Source organism: Acipenser ruthenus, chromosome 2 (genome assembly GCF_902713425.1).
Source record: "Acipenser ruthenus chromosome 2, fAciRut3.2 maternal haplotype, whole genome shotgun sequence".
Classification (NCBI taxonomy): domain Eukaryota; kingdom Metazoa; phylum Chordata; class Actinopteri; order Acipenseriformes; family Acipenseridae; genus Acipenser; species Acipenser ruthenus.
The window spans coordinates 79,615,550-79,635,174 of NC_081190.1; the positions used below are offsets into that span (position 1 = coordinate 79,615,550).

At 39.1% G+C, this 19,625-nt stretch overlaps 1 protein-coding gene across 2 annotated transcripts in view; it reads left to right on the top strand.

Annotated features, from left to right (window-relative positions):
• Positions 1-19,625, top strand: part of LOC117408811 (endophilin-A1-like) — a 54,928-nt gene that overhangs the window by 28,693 nt on the left and 6,610 nt on the right. Inside the window, exons 1-4 of one of the 2 annotated variants that reach the window (XM_059002024.1) lie at positions 2,346-2,367; positions 2,547-2,615; positions 8,885-8,957; positions 13,829-13,972. In XM_059002024.1, the coding sequence (XP_058858007.1) occupies positions 2,362-2,367; positions 2,547-2,615; positions 8,885-8,957; positions 13,829-13,972 (292 nt within the window). In that variant the 5' untranslated portion in view covers positions 2,346-2,361. Of the gene's footprint in view, positions 1-2,345; positions 2,368-2,546; positions 2,616-8,884; positions 8,958-13,828; positions 13,973-19,625 lie in introns of those variants that run through there. The other variant, XM_034014138.3, reaches the window with a different exon arrangement.

A 19,625-nucleotide genomic window follows, 5' to 3' on the forward strand; every position in this document is an offset into this window, starting at 1 on the left:
AAAAAGTTTCTAAATCACTTCCACATACTGTAAGCATCCCCCCTTTTAATTTTTATTTCACATGTCTTCTGGACAGGTTCAGGAACAATAATAAGAGTATGACTTGTTTAAGTCTTGATCTTTAGCTCTTTGGGGGAAAGGTATGCAGTGTAGAAATAATACTTGTAGTGTAGTAATTCAAATAGATTTCATTTAAGAGCTTTTTAGAATGTTTTTTTTTTCATGTGGAAAGCAATGAGTTACATTAATTCCAGAGAACGAAACTGGAAGATAAATAAACTAACTAACAGACAAATACATTTTGAATGTGTAACTTTAAGTTACACCCCTGATAAGCTTTATGAATATGGTCCTAAAAAAGGACATCAAAAACTCAAACCTAATATTCTAGTGACTTCTATTTTTAAAAGCAGAGTGGGTCATATAATCAACAGCCGTGTAATTGGAAGGCATATACTTGTGAATATAGAGAACTGTGGTGTGAATGAATTCCTGTTTCCATAACAACAGATACCTTGGTGTGATTAAGATTACACACTCACCAGACTTACTGATAATCAAATGTGGGAAGCTTATCTGGGTTGTCAGTTGTACAGATATGAAGCATCTGTTCTGAGGGCTGATTTGATCAGCTGATATCCCACCAGGATACACAACAACTGGAATTAGTAAAGCATTTTAATAGTATTGTACCAGAGAATTGAATCAACCACTTATTTTTAACGGTACTCCTTGTATGAAATCCATGATGATTTCCCAGTACTGTAAATGCCTTAATGTCTTATCCCAGGAGGGTACAGGTGGATCAACCCCTAATCTGTAACAACAACTCATCAAATTATAAAAAGGATTTAAAAAATACACATTTTAGAAAGACCATAGACAATAAGACAGTTCCATAAACCACAAAGTGCTCTGCTATTATAACACAATGAGTGTTGGAGGCCTTTACAGAAGTACTAAATCGAGAAAGGATTTAAGGAGGAGGACTGTAGTCTGTGTATCACCATCCTTCAATTCAAAGTGAAGGAGGCTAATAACAAGCTGCTTCTCACACCAAAGACAAAGCTGTATCAGATGTGTGTCATATGTTGTTAGTCACATTCTTCAGCCATGGAGAACATCACTGCCGTTATGAATTTACCTATTTTAGATATGCTTTTAGTGACTCACATGCACATGCCAGTGTGAGACTGGGGATACTTGAATAACAAGAATGCACATAGCTGCAGGGCTATTTGTTTCAGAAACAAGTTCAAGTGTCAAATTATTTGTAGATTATTTTCCAAATTGAAATATGATATCAATTGTATCACATTTCATTTACAAGCTATTATCATATTTATTATGGTTTCTACGTTTTATATATAGCCAAATGCAAGTATATTTATAAGGATGGGGGGGGGGGGGGGGGTGGTAGTGGTGTCGGATGAACCCTTAGGGTTCATCCTAAGGAGGGAGGTATGTAGCAGGGCGATTGCCCTTCACGTGTATTTAGTGTTGATATAATTTGTATGGGGAAATGGGTTTATTGTGTGTCGTTTTGGAGCTGATTTATTTAATTGAATTATTGTTTTACAGACGGGCGCTCGATTGAGACTTGCTGCCTGCTAGGCTTGGTTGAGGGGAAGGGCAGCAAGTGATTGGCTGTGCTGGACCTCAATCAGCAGGTGGGCGGGTCTTGACCGAGTGTCCGTCAGTTCAAAAGCATCTGCGGGAGATGGTTCGAGGCGACTGTAACGCCATTGCCAGAGGGGAGCGGAGTATACACGGGAGGAGAGGGTCCGCGCTGCAGAAACGACAGCTACGCAACCCTGAGACTGCAAGCGGTGCTTGTGAAGGCAATGCCCAGCCAAGGCCGTATGAAGCAGCACAAGTCGTTGTATGAATACCGGCTCATGAGTAGGTTAGTTAGGGGATTGATCCCATGTGATGTATAGCGAGGGTTACGTAGTATAGCCGGTTCCTGGAGCGGGACGTCTCGTTTTAAGGCTAGCGCTCGCCCTCTGGGGCACCTTTTATTTGTAGTTTTTGTACTGTTTTATTTTGCCTTTTGTACAGCTTGCTGTATGTGTCCTCTGTGCGTTACCATGGCTGGTAATGTCACATGACCACCTTTACTTTCATTTCTGTTTCCATTAATAAATCCTGCGCGCCTGTGCCGGCGTTTCAAATCCAACGCACTGTCTGTCTCTCTGTATGTGTAAACAGCGGCTATCCACGCAAGTGACGTAAGACCCGGTCACAGTGCCCATCAGAACATTTTATTTTGAATAAAGAAAATAAATAAGCACTTTCACCAAAGACTCAACATCTTCAAAAACAAGTTGGAAGTCAAAACACTTTCCTCCAAACAACAAAATGCAGGTCAGGTTTTGGAAAGTTTGAGAGTTGGAAACACCTTGGACTGATTTAGGATACAGAGTTGTAACTGTACCATTTAAACAGTAGTCTCTTCTGGAAAATACATTGGCTATTTAGCTGTGAACATATTCTATTTATTTGAAATCAAGCTTTAAAACTGTTTTTCCTTTTTCTGTCTACAGAAAGTGAGTGAGAAGGTTGGTGGATCAGAAGGGACTAAACTTGATGATGAATTCAAAGAAATGGAAAAGGTAAGTGTTTTTTTTTTGTTACCCAGCAAGGCTTCTATTATTATAATAAATCATTATTTGGAGATTAAATCGAATTAGACAGACCTCTGACATCTGAGTATAAGGCAGCAAGCCCACACACGCAAATTCAGATTTTAGGGAATGAGTTAAATCATTTTAAGGGTATAAAACTAGCAAGCAAGGCAAAACTGTAACTACTCCATAACTATCTTACTTCTAAAACTCACAAAAGGCAGAATAAAACACTGTGAAAACAAAACTACAAACAAAAGGTGTTGTGAAGACAGCGAGCACTGCCCTGCTAATCAAAGCAGGTCCCGCTTACACACCTCACTCTTATACTTTTACATAGCATCTAAAATCCCAAAACCAATCCTTATTCATTATACAGTTAAGCAAACCCAGAGTCATCAGTGATTTCGGTTTGTCCTCGTATGGCGGAGCAAAAGCCCTGCTTGTGTAAATAGTGTGTGTGGAATGTAAGATTGGCAGGGATGGGGTTAATTCCGTCCCTGCCAACAATCACAGGTGTGGCCATTCCCAAATTAGGTAATTGAGTGCTAATTTGGGAGTGGCCATCTGTATATAAGGGAGCAAAATCCTTTGTTTGAAGGAAGAGCTTGGGGGAGAGTGATTTGTGTTGTGATTTGTGTACTGTTTTGCAACTTGGTGATAAACACCAACTAAGACATAGCTTCTTTTGCTGTAAACTAATGTGATCCATCTGCGTTTCCTTCTATATGATGATGTAGATATCCTTCTGCCTGGTGTTGATGGCTGAAGTGTAATGCTGGCTCCAGGGATCAGCCTATTTTACCTCCCTGGCGCATCAGCACACACAACGGCTACAATGCTGGCTCCAGGGATCAACCATAGTGCGTTCTCCCTAGCGCATCAGCATGACAACCATCTGGACAGCTGAGTAGGGTACTTCTCTGGAGTCTTCAGATGAGCACCTTCCATCCTTGGTGTTTTGTCGACTAGCCTACGACAGCTTAAGAGGGCTCGACGGTGATTCTTGCGTCCCAGCATCACCCCCATTCGTCCCCCACTCGGCTAAGACCAGCTTACTTACCTTCCTTTACATCAACGTTTTTTTATTTTTTTTATTGTGCTTGACAACCCCAACCAGGATCTTTTTGTCTCAACCAGAGCCAGTTGCTACTCCTCTCTGCTGCTTCAGATAAGTTCTTCACTATGCGTTGCAACTCTTGACCACTGAATCCAATGTCTCTAAGAAACCAGGTTGTGGAGTGTACCACAAATCCTCAACAACCCACCTCCACTGGGTAAACCTGGACTCTCCTTGCTTTTCCACTTCAGCAGATAGTTGACCGTACTGAAGCATTAGTGTTTTGTAGTGGACAGTTGTAGAGATGATACCGTGCTCAGGAATAATTTGAAACAACACAGGGTCGACATTGTCAATAGCTTTTAGAATTTTGCTTAACTTATATCGCCTTGTAATCTTCTTTTTTCAAGACTGAATAGATTCAGTTCTTTTAGCCTGTCTGCATGTGCAGGTGCTGCTACAACAATTGTGAAAACAGTGGTGCAGTGTAGTCTGGGTTCGGTGCTGGCCTTTAGTGACAGCTCCCGGCTAGTGTTAGCCGTCTAACAAAGACAAACAATGACAGTTAGAACAAAACAAATAAAACACTCATTGTTATTTTATATCTGTACTCTTTTTACAGGTCCGTCCGTAACCATAACAAAGGAACAGATCGCTCGGCCACATCCCCTCATATACTTTTAGTCACGCCCCCTTTGGTAGCAATCATGTCTCCTCCAAACCATGACTGACACATCGCGTACCGCAGTAAGGCGCTGACTTCTAGTATTGTAGCTTCGTTCCCTTTTTGGATGTCCGACTTCCGACTGACCCTGGAATGAACTGTCAAACCATCCAGTCCAGGGCACACGGTTCCTGTTATACCGTGCCCTCACAGGTCGGAAGGGAGATTGTTGACTCTGATTCATTCGCTCTCTGTCACAGGGGACATACAGCAGGATTGCAGTCCTAAAATAATAATAATAACAATTGTAAATCCACGTGGTGCACGGCAAATACTCTCTGGTTTGGTGCTTGTTGTGCTGTGCTCGTTGTGTCATGCTGTACAGTGATTCAAGTGCTTCGGGTGGTTGTGCTCGCTGGCGACAGCTCCCTGGCTCCTAGTACTCTGCAACAAACAACAAAACAAAACAAACAGCGCTCTGGCTCATTCTCACGTTCAGCGTAAGGGGCAGTAATCATGTATCTGCGTCCCCTTTGTAATACCAAACTCCTCCCTGTGATTAGCTCGGCACCACGGTCTATCCAATCGCTGCCTGCCCCACAGCTGATCACATTGCATTTGTTTATTAGCAAACTCGCAGCTACGTGCTTTCTCCAAAATGCCCGACTTCCGGTTCCCGCCTACCGTCGAGTCGCCCCGTCTATTGGAAAGCATACCACCAACCTTACACAGCGCCCTTTCTGCAGCTCAGATTTCTTCTCTCTCTGTCACAGCAACACTAGACTATTATATAAAGGGTTAACAGATGAAATATGCAATTCTGCCTTTTTATGTAGACAAAATTCCCAGAGGTATTAATGATAAATGTAATTAAGGCCAGTTCTCATGTGAGGATATATGGAGATTAAATTTTATTGTAGGGATCCTGGGGTGTCACAAGGAATTCTGGGAGGTGTCTAAAATTACCACATGAAAATGATGGAAAGGCTTAATGTAGCTAATGCCCAGCCTACAAATGTGTTGTTCTTTTGTTTGAATGTTTTAATTTGGCCTTCGTGTCATGTTTTGTTTGTTTTGTTTAATAAAGTGCACAACAGTGCTTTAAAACTATACAAAAACATTACAAAACAAAAGGTGCCGTTAATACGGCGAGCGCTACTTAGGTAACAATGGAGGTCCCATTTATACCTGCTATACTGGGGGGATGTAATATCCCGAGACTACTACCTGTTCCTTATGCAATTCACCCAACCCCAACCCCACATATACACACAGTCTATGGCAGCTGTGGCTTCTTTCTCCCAAGCAAGCTCCGGCCATCTCCCAACCCCAGATATATACACAGTCGTCTTTGCAGTTCTTCGGCAGCACAGACGGTCTGAATCATACAGCTTTGCAGCAGCAGCACTTGGGATCCTATGGCCCTTCAGCAGCCCTGATTCTAATCTGAAGGATTCTTTTATACAGGACGCTTTGGTGGAACACATCCATCTGCTGGTTATGAATCAGCAGCTGGCAGTCACATGCTGCTTCTCCCTGCAGCTAAACACAAAGCATCAGGTCCTCCAGTAATCATTTATACCACAAATCCACAATCATTTACATTAATAAACACAATACTATTTACAATATTTACACACAAAAAACCCACTTTACACGTGCTGGGGTCTCACCCTGCCACACATACATTCAGACAAAATTGAAAAAAACTCATAAATGTGTATTTTTTTGCAGTCGGATTGCATTTGTTTGCTCCAGATGATTGTCTTCTAGTCAGTGTTGTAATCGAGTCCCAAAAATTGTGACTCGAGTCGAGTCACTGGGGGGTAAGACTCGAGTTGCTCAGAGTTTGCTCGAGTCAAGTGGAGTCGAGTCACCTATCTGGCTCGAGTCAATTCGAGTCATTAGTTCTGACAGTTCGAGACAGTTTGATTTAATCAGATTCATTTTACAGGAGATTAGCAATCTACAAGAAAATTTCATTAAAAATACAAAATTGAGATGCACAATAATGTGGTTATACTTGCCCCACTGATATTCACTGTTAAAGGTCCACAGTTGCTGCCTTGTGTTTTGTCTCTCCATTTCAGTGAATTTGCGATTCCTTGGCCTATTTATAAGCATGTTTTGTTATTGACCATACAGAGGCCCTTTTACTTATGCTCAATTGGGTTGGATGTACAGTAGTGGATACCACAAAACAAAATAATGCATTTAACCATTTATTCACAATTTTACTGATGGCAGTGTTTTTCACTTTTTCTCAACAATGAAACTCCCTGATAGTTTGTTTCAGATACTTTAACCATATGAAAGGACATTTTGTGGCATTTAATTTGATATTTGATATAGGGATCTTGCTTCTAAGCTTAAAAAATAGCAGCTACAAAGGAAAACAGTCCAAGTAATGCAACTGAGGCGAAATCAGAGGTTTAAAACCATTGCATAACACCGTGTAACAATTTTTTTTTTTTTTTTTTTTGTTCCTGGGTAGTAAGTGTTATTTCCTAATTGCTTATGCCTCAAAAGTATAGAAAATGGCTATTATTCCCCACAAACTTTGCTTTTGTGACCAGGACAGTGATATTTTGAAATTTACCTATTTTCCAGAACATTCTAGATAGATTCAGTGCTGAGTAAACTTGGAGTAACTTCTAGAACTTTCTAGAACTTCCCAGTAATATAAATAGTAGTATACATACAGGGGCCTTAAGCCCACCAGTTCAGTTTAGTTCCAGCTGCCTAAGTGGATACATATCTGCATTTTTCTGAGATGGCATCAAGAGGCTGCAAGCATCCGGCAGACGCATTTTACTATGCAAGAGCGAAAAAGTACTCCGTGGAAGCATCTGCTAAGATGTGTGAGGCCTACAAGGCATATTTTGGCATGCCTGTTGGGGATCAAGACAAACCCTGGGCACCTCATTTCACCTGCGAGCACTGCAAAAAAACTCTGGAAGGTAAGATGGACAATTGTTGCTTGGAATTTTATGTTATCAAATTTGTTAAAATTTTTAAAATTGTAAAAGTTTTTAATTTTAAAATGTTTTACAATTTTCAATGTTATTGAAAAAATATATCATATATGAAAAATGTTGCGAGAATCTCTTACACATTAGTCATGGGTGAAATAAATGTATTTTTGTAGGATGGTACAGAGGGGAAAAGAGAGCCATGAAGTTCGCTATCCCAAGAATTTGGCGGGAACCCACTGACCACTCAAGCAACTGCTACTTCTGCATGGTAGACCCTTCCAAGCGGACCGAGTTCTCTGTGGGGAGGAACAACGTCAAGTGGGAGCCACTGGTGGACCCCCCGAAGGTGCTGATGCCACCACTGCACATCAAATTGGGCCTTATGAAACAATTTGTCAGAGCTCTAGATAAGGAGTCGGCAGCCTTCAAGTACCTTCAAGACTTCTTCCCTAAGCTGTCTGAGGCAAAGGTCAAAGCCGGTGTCTTCGTCGGACCACAGATAAAGAAGATCCTGGAGTGCAATGAATTCCCCAAGAAGCTCACTAGTAAGGAGAAAGCGGCTTGGAACAGCTTTGTCGCGGTGGTTCGGGGCTTCCTGGGCAATCATAAGGCCGAAAACTATGTGGAGCTGGTTGAGACTCTGGTGAAGAACTACGGCACAATGGGCTGTAGGATGTCCCTCAAAGTCCATATCCTTGATGCTCATCTTGATAAATTCAAGGAGAACATGGGAGCGTAAGGCGAGCGCTTCCACCAGGATATACTGGACTTTGAACGCCGCTACCAAGGACAGTATAATGAGAACATGATGATAGACTACATTTGGGGGCTGATTCGTGAAAGTGATTTACAGTATAATCGTAAATCTCAAAAAACTACTCGCTTCTAAATCTTTTGTAGTCATTTTTGTATTACTTTATTTGGATTCATATGTTGTTTTTATCTGACTTTATGTGAACAAAAAGACACAAATTCGCCCGGGAATAATAGCCATTTTCTATACTTTAATATATTAAACCAGACAACAAACACTAAACCCCTTTTCTACCGCATTTAAGTTTTAAGCTTACGTAAATACAAATTTGTTGATTGACCCACCAAATAAGTATTGATTTGTAAGAAATAATAAAAAAGACCAACAGCGATTTCAGTTATTTCAGAACTAGTTTATTTTAGTTTGGCATTTCTCAGTGCTGGCAGGATGCAGACTGCTTATTTCTCTCCCTGCGGTTATTGAAAATGAAACTGAGCATGTAATTTATTTTATCATAAAGATTACGACTCGAGTCAAGTATAGACTTTTGGGACGGGACTCAAGTCGAGTGGAATTTTTTTGAGTAGAGACTCGAGTCGAGTCTTTACTTGCAGGGACTCGAGTCATTACAACTCTGCTTGTAGTGCTGCTGTTCCTTTAGCCCAGGTGTAGAGGCTGTTGGGATCCCCTCTCTCGTCTTTCTGTACTAATTCTGTTAACTGCCCTTGTCTAGTTGTTATCACAGATTAATGTGTTTGTTACCATTATAACATGCTATTTTTTATGTTTGTGTGGTGTGTTTAGAAAGTGGACATTACAAGCAGAGCTGTATTGGAAATTATGACCAAGACAACAGAATATCTTCAGCCCAACCCAGGTAACAGAATCTTCATATTGCACATATCACACATTACTACATCGATGAATGGAAAAAGTGTAATTATTTTTCTGTAGTCTTATGAGCTCCTGCTGGGTATGCCTATCCCTGCAGTATATAGTGAAGGCGGGTGTACTCTACTGAGATCCGCTTGTCCTATTGTGATAAAATTTGCTAAGGAACTTCTTTAGCACAGGTTATCAAATGTATCATGATTTCAGGGTACAGTATATTGAAGCTGCTTCTACTGTATATCCATCTGAATGCCTTTCTGTATGTGCTGTTGAGCTTATATCTAGAGAACTGATTGTCCAATTCAGATGAAACTTGCTAAGGACATTCTTTAGCACAAGATATTAAAAGTATCAGAGAAGCGCTTCTTCAATTGTGATGAAATGTAGCACAAGCTATTGAGTATCAACACAAGTTGTACTAAAATGTACAGGTTCATTAGAAATGTAAAGGAACTTTAATTATTTGCATAGATTCTTTTGACTTCAGCTGCAGCCTTGCCTCTACAGCACCCGGTAGACATAGATATTGCCACTTAGATAGTACTGATACTGTAGTCTGCTGTGCCCTAATTCCTCTTTTAACAATAGAAAAGACACAAAAACTAGTATAGCAACAGCCAATTCTAAAGTGTTGTGTAATTGTTCCTTTTTTTCTTGAAAATGTCAGGTCAGTCCTAGGCAGTAAAATAAAGGTCTCATTTGTTGATGGTTTTCTCTAAAGATTTGACATATGCTGAACTTTGGTTATTTGTAAATAGAAAGGAAAGCAGTTCTAAAAGCTTTTTGTTCAGAGCCTCTAAGGCAGGGGTGTCAAACTCGTTTGGTTTGTGGGCCTGATCCGATACCCTGGCGCTTGATCATATGTAGCATATTTACATTCCCCTAAATAGCACATATTCATTATTTCACTGACTGTCACCTCTTAGAACACATGTGCAAACATGCCTCCAGCGAGTTCCTTTGCATGAGCAACTCAAATTGTCATGTTGGTGTGTTGCTGTCAATCACCGACCACATCGGTGAGATGGCACTGCGTCAGCTGGTTCAAGTTATGACACCAGTGATTTGTAAGTTCTGTACTGACAAGTGTCATCATGCCTTTATCCGTGAAGAGAAAGGTGGACCAAGAGGGCTGTGTGTTTCAAGAGAAATGTGGAATTTCATATTTCTTTGTGGACATGAATGGAAAACCAACGTGCTTAATTTGTAAGCAACATGCGATTGTTGTGAAATAATACAACATTAAAAGTCACAGTATGGGGGTCCCCGAGTGGCTCATCCAGTTAAAGCGCAGCCACTGAGAGCACAAGATGAGTCACACAGCTTGGACGGTGCCAGTTCGCATCCGGGCTGTGCAAAGAGGGCGAACTTTGCTGGGGAAGCTGAAGGGGGCGTCACATTGGCTTTGACGATCCTGGAGTGGGGGGTGGGAAACAGGCAGGGACTCCTTCTCCTCATCATGCAACAATGAACCTTACTGGCCAGACACCGAGCATATTCAGAGTGGATAAAAAGCAGGGCTGATCTCTGTTCTCTGGGATCGGTAACCCACCCACCTCTTCTCTGGATTGCTCAGCATAAAAGTGATTCTGGCTTTAAGTTTGTGAGATCGGAGGACGCTCACATGCCCTCAAAACGTCCGTGCTGTGTGGGGACTCGCTGCGGTGAGGAGAAAAAACATAAATGGACATTCAAAATTGGGGGAAAATAAATACAAATAATAATTCATCACTCTAAATTTAACAAAAAGAAAAAAAGAAAGTAAAAATTAAATTAAAAAAGACACTGAAGCAAACCATTGCAAGAGATATGATAACTATACAGGAAAGTTATGTGAAGATAAATTCTCTGAATTAGCAGTCATTGAAGAAGCAGCAATCAATGTTTACTAATGTTTGTAGCATAAGTGATGCTGCTGTTAAGGCAAGCTATGTGATTGCACAAAATAGGTGTTTCTTCAAAATCATTTTCTGATGGAAAGTTTTTGAAGAAATGCTGCTAAAAGCTGCTGAAATAGTGTGTCCTGAAAAGCGGGAAGCTTTCTCTGACATGAATATCAACAAATCAAAATGTCATTCTCAACTAACTTAACTCGAAGACACACACCTTAACTCGATACTCAAGCTATCCTCAGCCCAGTCGTTTGCTCCAGATGTTGATGTGCTGGTTCAAGCAAAGCTCCCAGGTATCAGGAAGCAGCAGTAGCAGTCACTAATATTCTTTGTCTATCTTTTGGTGAGTGCTAAATAAAAAAAATGGATCCATATCTATTTATATTTTGTGATTTTTTTTTTAGCAATTTTTCTTACCTGTGTCCTATTCCTATTGAATAAAATAATGATATTCTGCAATATTCCGTGGGACAGATAACATCTCTCCAGGGCCGTATTCGGCCTGTATGTTTGACACCCCTGCTCTAAGGGATATTAAGCATTCCAGGAAAGCAGAGAAATAGAAGTGTGTGTGTAGTGTTGTTGTCAATGACGCATTTTATGAAACATGTTTACTGACCTTGTAAATCACAATTAGGGGCTAACTATTGTTGAAGCTACTTGGAGTCGACTAATAAAATAAACAGGATGCCCACATCCATATTGTGGTCAAGCTCTGGGACAATGTGTAGAATGTGTTGAAATGATCCTACTAGTTTATCACTCAGATATTGTAGACGGTCATTAAACAGGCAAAGTAGGAATCGCATGTTAAATGACAGAACTGCCAAGGGCCTGCTATTTTTTCTTATAGACACATGACAGCAAAGTAAACTGTGCCTTACACTTATGTCAGTGTTCAGCTATTGTTCCTATAAATGACAGTAGCCCCACTCTCCCTCACAAATCTCCAGTTGTCCCCTCTATTATCCCCAGCCAGTACAGTGCAGCATTCACCCAGAGTGATCTTCTGCATTTGGAAATTCACATTCCATTGTGTAGATCTGAGTTTCGAGTCAATAGGGACATGAGAGCTTAATCTACAGGGATTAAGAAAAAAAAAGCTTTTTTCTCTCATTCTATATTTGGGGGCCAACCTATTTTCTGACAGGGGACAACTAGCTCCATCATAGTCTACTTTGGTAACTTTGTTGGAGAAAAAAAGCTTTGAAAATTTACCAAAAACTTGTTACACATTTTTACTTCCCGTATATATACTGTAGGGATACACCACAAACGCCAAGCCTCTTGAGTAAAATGACTACAGCACTCCATGAGTGTTTAGAATTATGTTTATATAGCAAGTAAAGTGTGACACAAAGAAAGTATTTAAACCTGAATAAAACAGCTGAATTCTGGATCTTCTTTTCTTCATTTGGAACAGTGCAATTCACCTTGTCATTAGATTTGAATCGATACAAGATAGATTCCAAAATGAAATCCTGAAAAAAAAAAACCTAGCAGTTGAATATGTTAAAGTTATTCAGTTCTCTCAAGACATAATTTGATATACCCCTTATGAAATTCACCATTGCAGACATGCAAGAACAATGTTTTACATGTTCGATGTATATTGGTTTTCCACACGAGTAGTGTTTTCTTTTCAGTAAAGAACATTGAGACAACCAACATTGCGTTGTCACAGCCAGCTTGTTTTCAAGGCCAGTGAAGACAGCAAGTCACCAGTTACTATTTTATACTTCACATTAAATTACACAAACTGTCAGTGCGTAGAAAAAGGGGTACCGACTGATAATGAAGAAGGCTTATACCCAGCTTTCTAATCATGAATAACTCATGGGCCTCCGAGACTATTTAATGTGTTAATCATGAATCTCATCCATAAATCAAAAGTAAGAACACCTGAAACTTAAAGGCACATCCTCTCATGTGTAATTTAATACAACAGAGTAACAGTAGAAACATTCCCTTACTTAAATTGACTGTTTCATACCTGTTAATATCCTATTATGTGTGCTCTTTATTGCTGATTCTGCGTATATTGAGACCTACAAAAAAACTATTTCTGAAAACACTTTTAAAACCTGCTTCTCAGGAAAGGAGGTGAGGAAGTATATTAGCATTGCACTCTTCACTGAAGCCCATAGGTAAAGCATTATGCCCTGAGGCAACCCTAATATTCTAACCAATCTCACTACCTCACAATCATCCCTCTCTAAAGCCTAAACCATTATGCTTCTCTGTGACAGGGTAGCATTGCAGGCCCAGATGGTATCAGCAGGCAAGGAGACTCAGAGGCAAAGAAGCTGCAGTTTAAGCACAGCTACACATTAATTAAACACAAAAATAAGAAGTTAAACAAAAACAGGTCTTGCACACCACAAACAAGAACAAAATAAACCAGCTCAAGGGCCAAAACAAAGGTTTAAACAAAAACAAAACTGTTCAGGCTGGGCAGAGCCTTCACTGAACTTTATCACGCAAACCATACAGCACCACATCAACAAACTGTACTCGCCAAACAAAGGATTTTCTCCCCTTTTTTATACCGTATGGCTGGAGCCTAATTATCATCAATTATTCAATTAGCCCCAGACACATTCTCACATGTATTTTGGCAGGGATAGGAAGTTAACACCGTCCCTGCCAACTACCACCAAAACACCACAAAACAATGTTATTTATTTACAGGCAGGGCCCTGCCCTGCCACACCCTCCAAATGTAATCTCCCATGGTGGGGATTTCAACTTTCAATCCTGGGCTAGTTTCCTCTCCATTAATTTGGTGCTCATCCTAATAGTTTCCTTTATAAGAGATAGTTGTACATCTCCATAAGGTATATCTTTTGTTTTTCCAGCAAATGTTCTGAATGGGTTAGTATATGTGATTCATTAGCCTACAAGTAAATATAATGTGCCCACTGAAGTGAAGTCCATATTTTAAAAAAAAGTTCTTCTCTTCTAGCCTCTAGAGCCAAGCTGAGCATGACCAATACCATGTCCAAGATCCGGGGTCAGGAGAAAGGTCCTGGATATCCTCAGGCCGAGGCCTTGCTGGGAGAATCCATGCAGAAATTCGGAAGAGAACTTGGGGAGGAGTCAAGTTTCGGTAAGCGAAAATGTAAAGATAATTACTCTATGTGTCATACCATCATGATACCCTAAGTGTGATAACTATAGCATACTTATGATTCTGACAAGTCTTCATATATATATATAGAATGTCAGGATTAAAAAAAAAAAAAAAAACACACCCAACACGCCATTCTTTTATAATTTTAAGTGCCACATCTTGCATTCACACCACTGGGTCAAACATAGGACAGGCCTGCTCCCCAGAGTGTATCTGGAGCTGTGATTAGCTGGCGGGGTAACCTTGGAAACCAGTTGAAGCATGATGTGTCCAGCATTCCTAAGGTTTGATGCACTTAAAATGTTGGACCATTGCTCTCCTCATGCTTTCTAAAAATGAGTGCCCTAGAAGCAGTTTGGAGTTTAATAATGCAAGGGAACAGATGCATCTTTATTTGCACTGCATTGTATCACTGCTTGAACTGGTCTTTAAAACATTACCGTTGTACAACATCATTAAAAAATGTGCTGTGCTATTTAGAGAATGTGTTAAGAGTCCTCCAAAATAAATCCCTACTGAGCTTACAAGCAGGATAAAATTGGTGGTTTCTTTAGGCTTGCTACTTTTTGATATTAATCTGTAAAGCTCGTTAAACGTCAAATTCCCCAAAAATATGAGTTTGACTGAAATAAATGTATATAGGATAAACATTGGTAAAACCACTCGCTATTTTTTTTTTATTTTCTTACCAAAAATAATAATTTAGAAATCATCTCTAGTTTGTGTAGTTTTTATACTTACTGTCTGTCCCATCTCTGTTCCACTCTGAATGACGAGGGGTCGCTGTCAGTCATCTGTTAGTACTGTAGTTTCATTGTCACTTTCACCCTGTTCTGACAGATCTTGATGACTGAAGCAGTGCTAGAATGCTCTCATTCGTTTAAATGACTGTCAATCATCAAGACCTGTAACCACTGTGCACTTTCATTTGCCAGCTACAGCGCTTGTCATTCAAAGCACCTACTTTGAAATTAGCAGGTTAAGGTGTAGGTAGGCTTTTGCTATAGGTATATGGTGACAGTTACTAGTTTGATTTGAAAATGGTGCGCAAGAGGAAAACACTTAATGAGTATTGTGCACAATACCCTGAACGACGGCTGAAGTCTCCGCGGCAGGACAAAGCGTGCCCGTCTGCCTTGGCTTCCAGTGACTGTGAGTCCGGCTGTGGTAAAGCCAGAGAGAGGGAGCTCAGACTCCGAATAATAAGTGCAAGTTAGTTCTGTTCATATTTTTACTCGTAAAGTTATGCTATAAAAGTATGTGTATGCTGCGTTTTCTACGGTTTATTGGAGACCATTTTTAAATTTGTGTAGGATCTTTATCTTTACAAGGTATAGCTCAGCTGTGACCAAACATTATTTCAATTAGAATGTTGGTAACCATGGTTTTGTTGCATGTTGAATATGATAAAGGGGTTTCACTAAATGAGACGTTTCTCAATGGCATAAAAAGTCTGTGTTTTTTTTTTAAAGCATAAAGGTCAGTTTCACCCATTCTCTCCTTGAATTGAAAAATAAAGATTGAAAAAAAAAAAACCCCAGTAAATTCTCTCTAAAATAAACGTCAATGTTAATCGTCGATTTGGCAAAAAAATATAAATCGAATAGTAGCAAGCCTAGTTATAGTTTGGTAGCAGGAATATTCTAATATGGATTTGTTAGTGTTGTTTTGTATGTTTTTATGGTGGTTTAAGTATAGTTTTTTTTTCAGTTCAATTTGCAGTATTTTGTGTATTTTTTGTTTGTTTCACAATGTGTTGTTTAACAGAGTGGGCTAGATTCTCAAATCTGTTAGCGCAATTTGTATCTAAAGAGAGAAAAAAAAACACCATTACAATTCTATAAGGAAAAGAAACAACTTAATACTCACAAGTGTTTAAGTTAAAAGTCTTAGTTGTTTATACCTTATTTGGTAACTTTATTGGGTGTTTTTCTCCTTTCTGATTTTTTTTTTCTATTGGCAATTCGGTATAAACAGTTTTGAGAATTCAACCCAATGCCTGACAGAATGCTTCAGCCAGGTGACAGTGGAGACTGGCAGCCAGAGGGAGAAGCCAGCACTCACTTCACTTGCTTCCACATGTCAAACAGTGATTTGCATATAAAGTCCAGCAAAGTAGAACAAAATAACAAAAATAAAGGGGTATGTGCATATGTAAATAATTGGTTCCTATCTTTAGTGTTTTGCTATTCCTTATGTATAGTAGGTCTCAAATTATACAGTTTTAAGTCAATACATATGCAAACAGTATATTTTTGAAGCAATATAAGGATATTTTGTAATTACTTTTCTCATAGCTTCTTGTCAAGTCTGTTATTAACAAGGAATTCAAGTTGAAACACAGTCTTTCAGCAGTGCTGTGTTACCAGTTGGAAGTCATTGAAATAGCAGCTTCATGTTGCTTTCAAATATAATCTTGGTTTGCAATATGTGTTTTTACCAAAACAATATCATATTATGCCATGTTAGACATTGTGGCAAAGTGCCCCCCCGTGTATGTTATATGTTACGTGTTGTGTGTAAATGTTGGTGTATAGGCATTGGTACACGGGATATAAGCGGTCTGTGTTTCACGTGTGTGTAAATTGTATATTTGTAGTTAGGCACGGGGATGGCACATCACATCACGTGCAAGTAAAAAGTAATAGTATGTGAGCACGGGGAATTGCACTTTAATTAATTCACGTGCAGTTGTACCGAGATTCCAATTGAATGATTGACTAGCAATCGAATCTCGGTACAACTGCATAAAAGCTGCATGTTTTCACTCACTGGGGGTTGGTGTTCGGTGAGTGGAGAACGGGTTAGGAGACGGAGGGTATTGTAAAAGTAATAATAGTAAAAGAAGCTCACCGTGTTTGTCTGTGTAGTTCGTTTTGTTTGTCTGTTTATTTTGGCGTGTAGTGCCGTGTCCCGTGTTTTTGTGTTTAAAACCTTTTATTTTCTGTTTATTAAATGCTGAGCGCAATCACGCGCTCAGCTTAACCAAACTCCACATCTCTGTCGTTTGTGTTCCTGTTTCTGGTCTGACGCCACCCACTCCGGCCGTCTTTGTGACAGACATACACAGGGAGTGTAGTCAAGCTTTATCCATTTGTTTATTAGATTTGTGGCCGTTACATTGTCTAAAGGCCTGTACAATATTTATGAACACAGGCCAGGAGGGAGATGTTTAGCTGCCTGCTTATCTTGGTCCATGTCATAAAACTTGCATGCTTTGTTACAAAAATTATGCTTCAGGTTCGACAAACAACACTTACCTCACTGTGATGTTATTGCCAGCTTTGTATCTTGCCCTACATAAGATTGAGTAAAATATTAACCCAAAGACTCCATCTCAGTATGCTCTGTATACTGAGGGTAAGGCTCCTTTTCCTTAGAGAACAAAGTCTCTGCTTCTCTAAACACCCACACCATCCTGTGGCCATGTTTGAGATTGCTGCTAATTTTGAAGAAATACAAATTCAGATAAAGAATTTCTGTCAGTATGTTTTATATCTTACTATAGTTAGGGCAACCAGATTTTCAAAGCTCAAAACCGGGACACATTCTTAAAGAATTAAAGACTTATTAAACCATTTAAATATAGCTTATTTTAATGGTTATTTAAATAGCCATCCTCTCACTTTTCTTAAGCAGCTAATTAGCTAATTAGTTTAAGTAGACATATTGGACAGGATTTTCAAAAAACTGTGTTAATGTATTGAACTCGTGGTATAGTAACGAAAGCTTTAGTAGCACGTGATTTTCAAACAAAATGTGTTAATTAAATCAATCTGTTAATGCTTTGAAATTGAGTTGATGAGCTTGTTAATGAACACACTTCTCATTAAAAAGCTTAATTGTTGCAGGTCACCTACATCACTTCCTGTCTCAACGACTTGATAAGGGGAACTCGTTAATCAAAACACATGTTAACGAGATCAAGAAAAATGAATGGAAGCATAATTCACTGTTTTGGAAACTACTAGCGTTCAGGGAGACGGCTCTCGCACTAGCGAGCAGCAGCCAAATGGAAATAAAAAATAATGCAAATATCTATGTTGTGCATAATTTGTAAACTTCATTTAAAATTGTGCATTTTGTCATGCAGCATGTACATTTATTTAGAACACTTCACATATAAAATGTGTGTGGGTAAAAATCGAATGACACAGATTAAAATAAATAAATACATAAACAAAAATTAAACCCCACTAGTCATTTACCCTCATTTGGGGGGATATTTTGCCACAGCTTATTATATACAACTCTTTTAATGTGAATTTTACAATATTTTTTTGGCTAAAAAGAAAAAATATACTGTAAGCCATCTATGTATATTGGTTGGAATTTATTTTCTTATGTTGACATCTACTTTTGTGTGTATTTTAGTATGTACGATTGTAGGATATAAATACATACGTTTGAAGTGTCATTGGTGTTTGTAGTTGTTAGTTATTATATGTGTATACCATGTATGTAACACCTCATTATATATTTATTAAGCTTTTAAAATCACGTGATAAACTCAACATGATTAGAAGTAGCCACCGAACACTTACAGTATTATAAGAACATTTTATATGCATACAAACGTGTGAAGGTGAAAGTGTACATTATTATTTATTATTATTTATTTCTTAGCAGACGCCCTTATCCAGGGCGACTTACAATCGTAAGCAAATACATTTCAAGCGTTACAATACAAGTAATACAATAAGAGCAAGATAAATACAATAACTTTTGTTCAAGTGTGACAAACCACAATTCAATAATACAGCAGATAATAGTGATAGTTACATCAGGATATGATTAAATAGTGATAGTTGCATCAGGATATGATTAAATACAAAATACTACAGGTTAAACACTTGGCAGATTACAGTATTCTGAAGTACAGGATTAAATGCAGTAAAATAGGGGGCAGATAAGAGCAAAATAAAGCACATTTAAATGAAGGGTGATAGTGTCCCAGGATACAAACAGAGGAGTTCTACAGGAGGCCAGCGAGGAGGGAGTTGCAGTAGTTGCAGTAGTCTAGGCGGGAGAGTACCAGGGCCTGGACCAGGAGCTGGGTAGCATAGTTGGTGAGGAAGGGTCGGATTCTTCGGATGTTGCTCAGGGAAGAATCGGCAAGTGCGTTGTACATAAAGTGCTGGGGGAGTCTAACAACATTAAGTACGTTTAGGCAAAGTCCATGTCAATGATCTCGATCACATTCCTAGTGGATCTGTGTGTCCTTGACGCCTGTTCTTTGTTTTTGTGTGGATAAGACACAGGTGTTAAAAGCCAAGGACTTATTGCAAATCCACAATCACCTAAGGAAACTTTATTGTAATATCTAATATGCCGTATTCTATACCAAGATTTCAGTTGTATAATTCAAATAAAATCTACAGTAGAGGTCAGCTGTCATATAATGTATGTATTTGGAATTCAAATATGCTTCTGTTGCATTGATAATTTATTGGTAGTAACGTTACACTTCGTGCAAATAACGGTATATCATTTTAGCAATACAACAAACGTTTCATAAGGTTACAAATGGTTAAAACAAGTGAATAAATCTCCTTCATAACCACAAGTATAGAAAAGGCTAAAATATTTTCATAACTACAAATATTGAATTATCTAGGTTGTCTGTAAA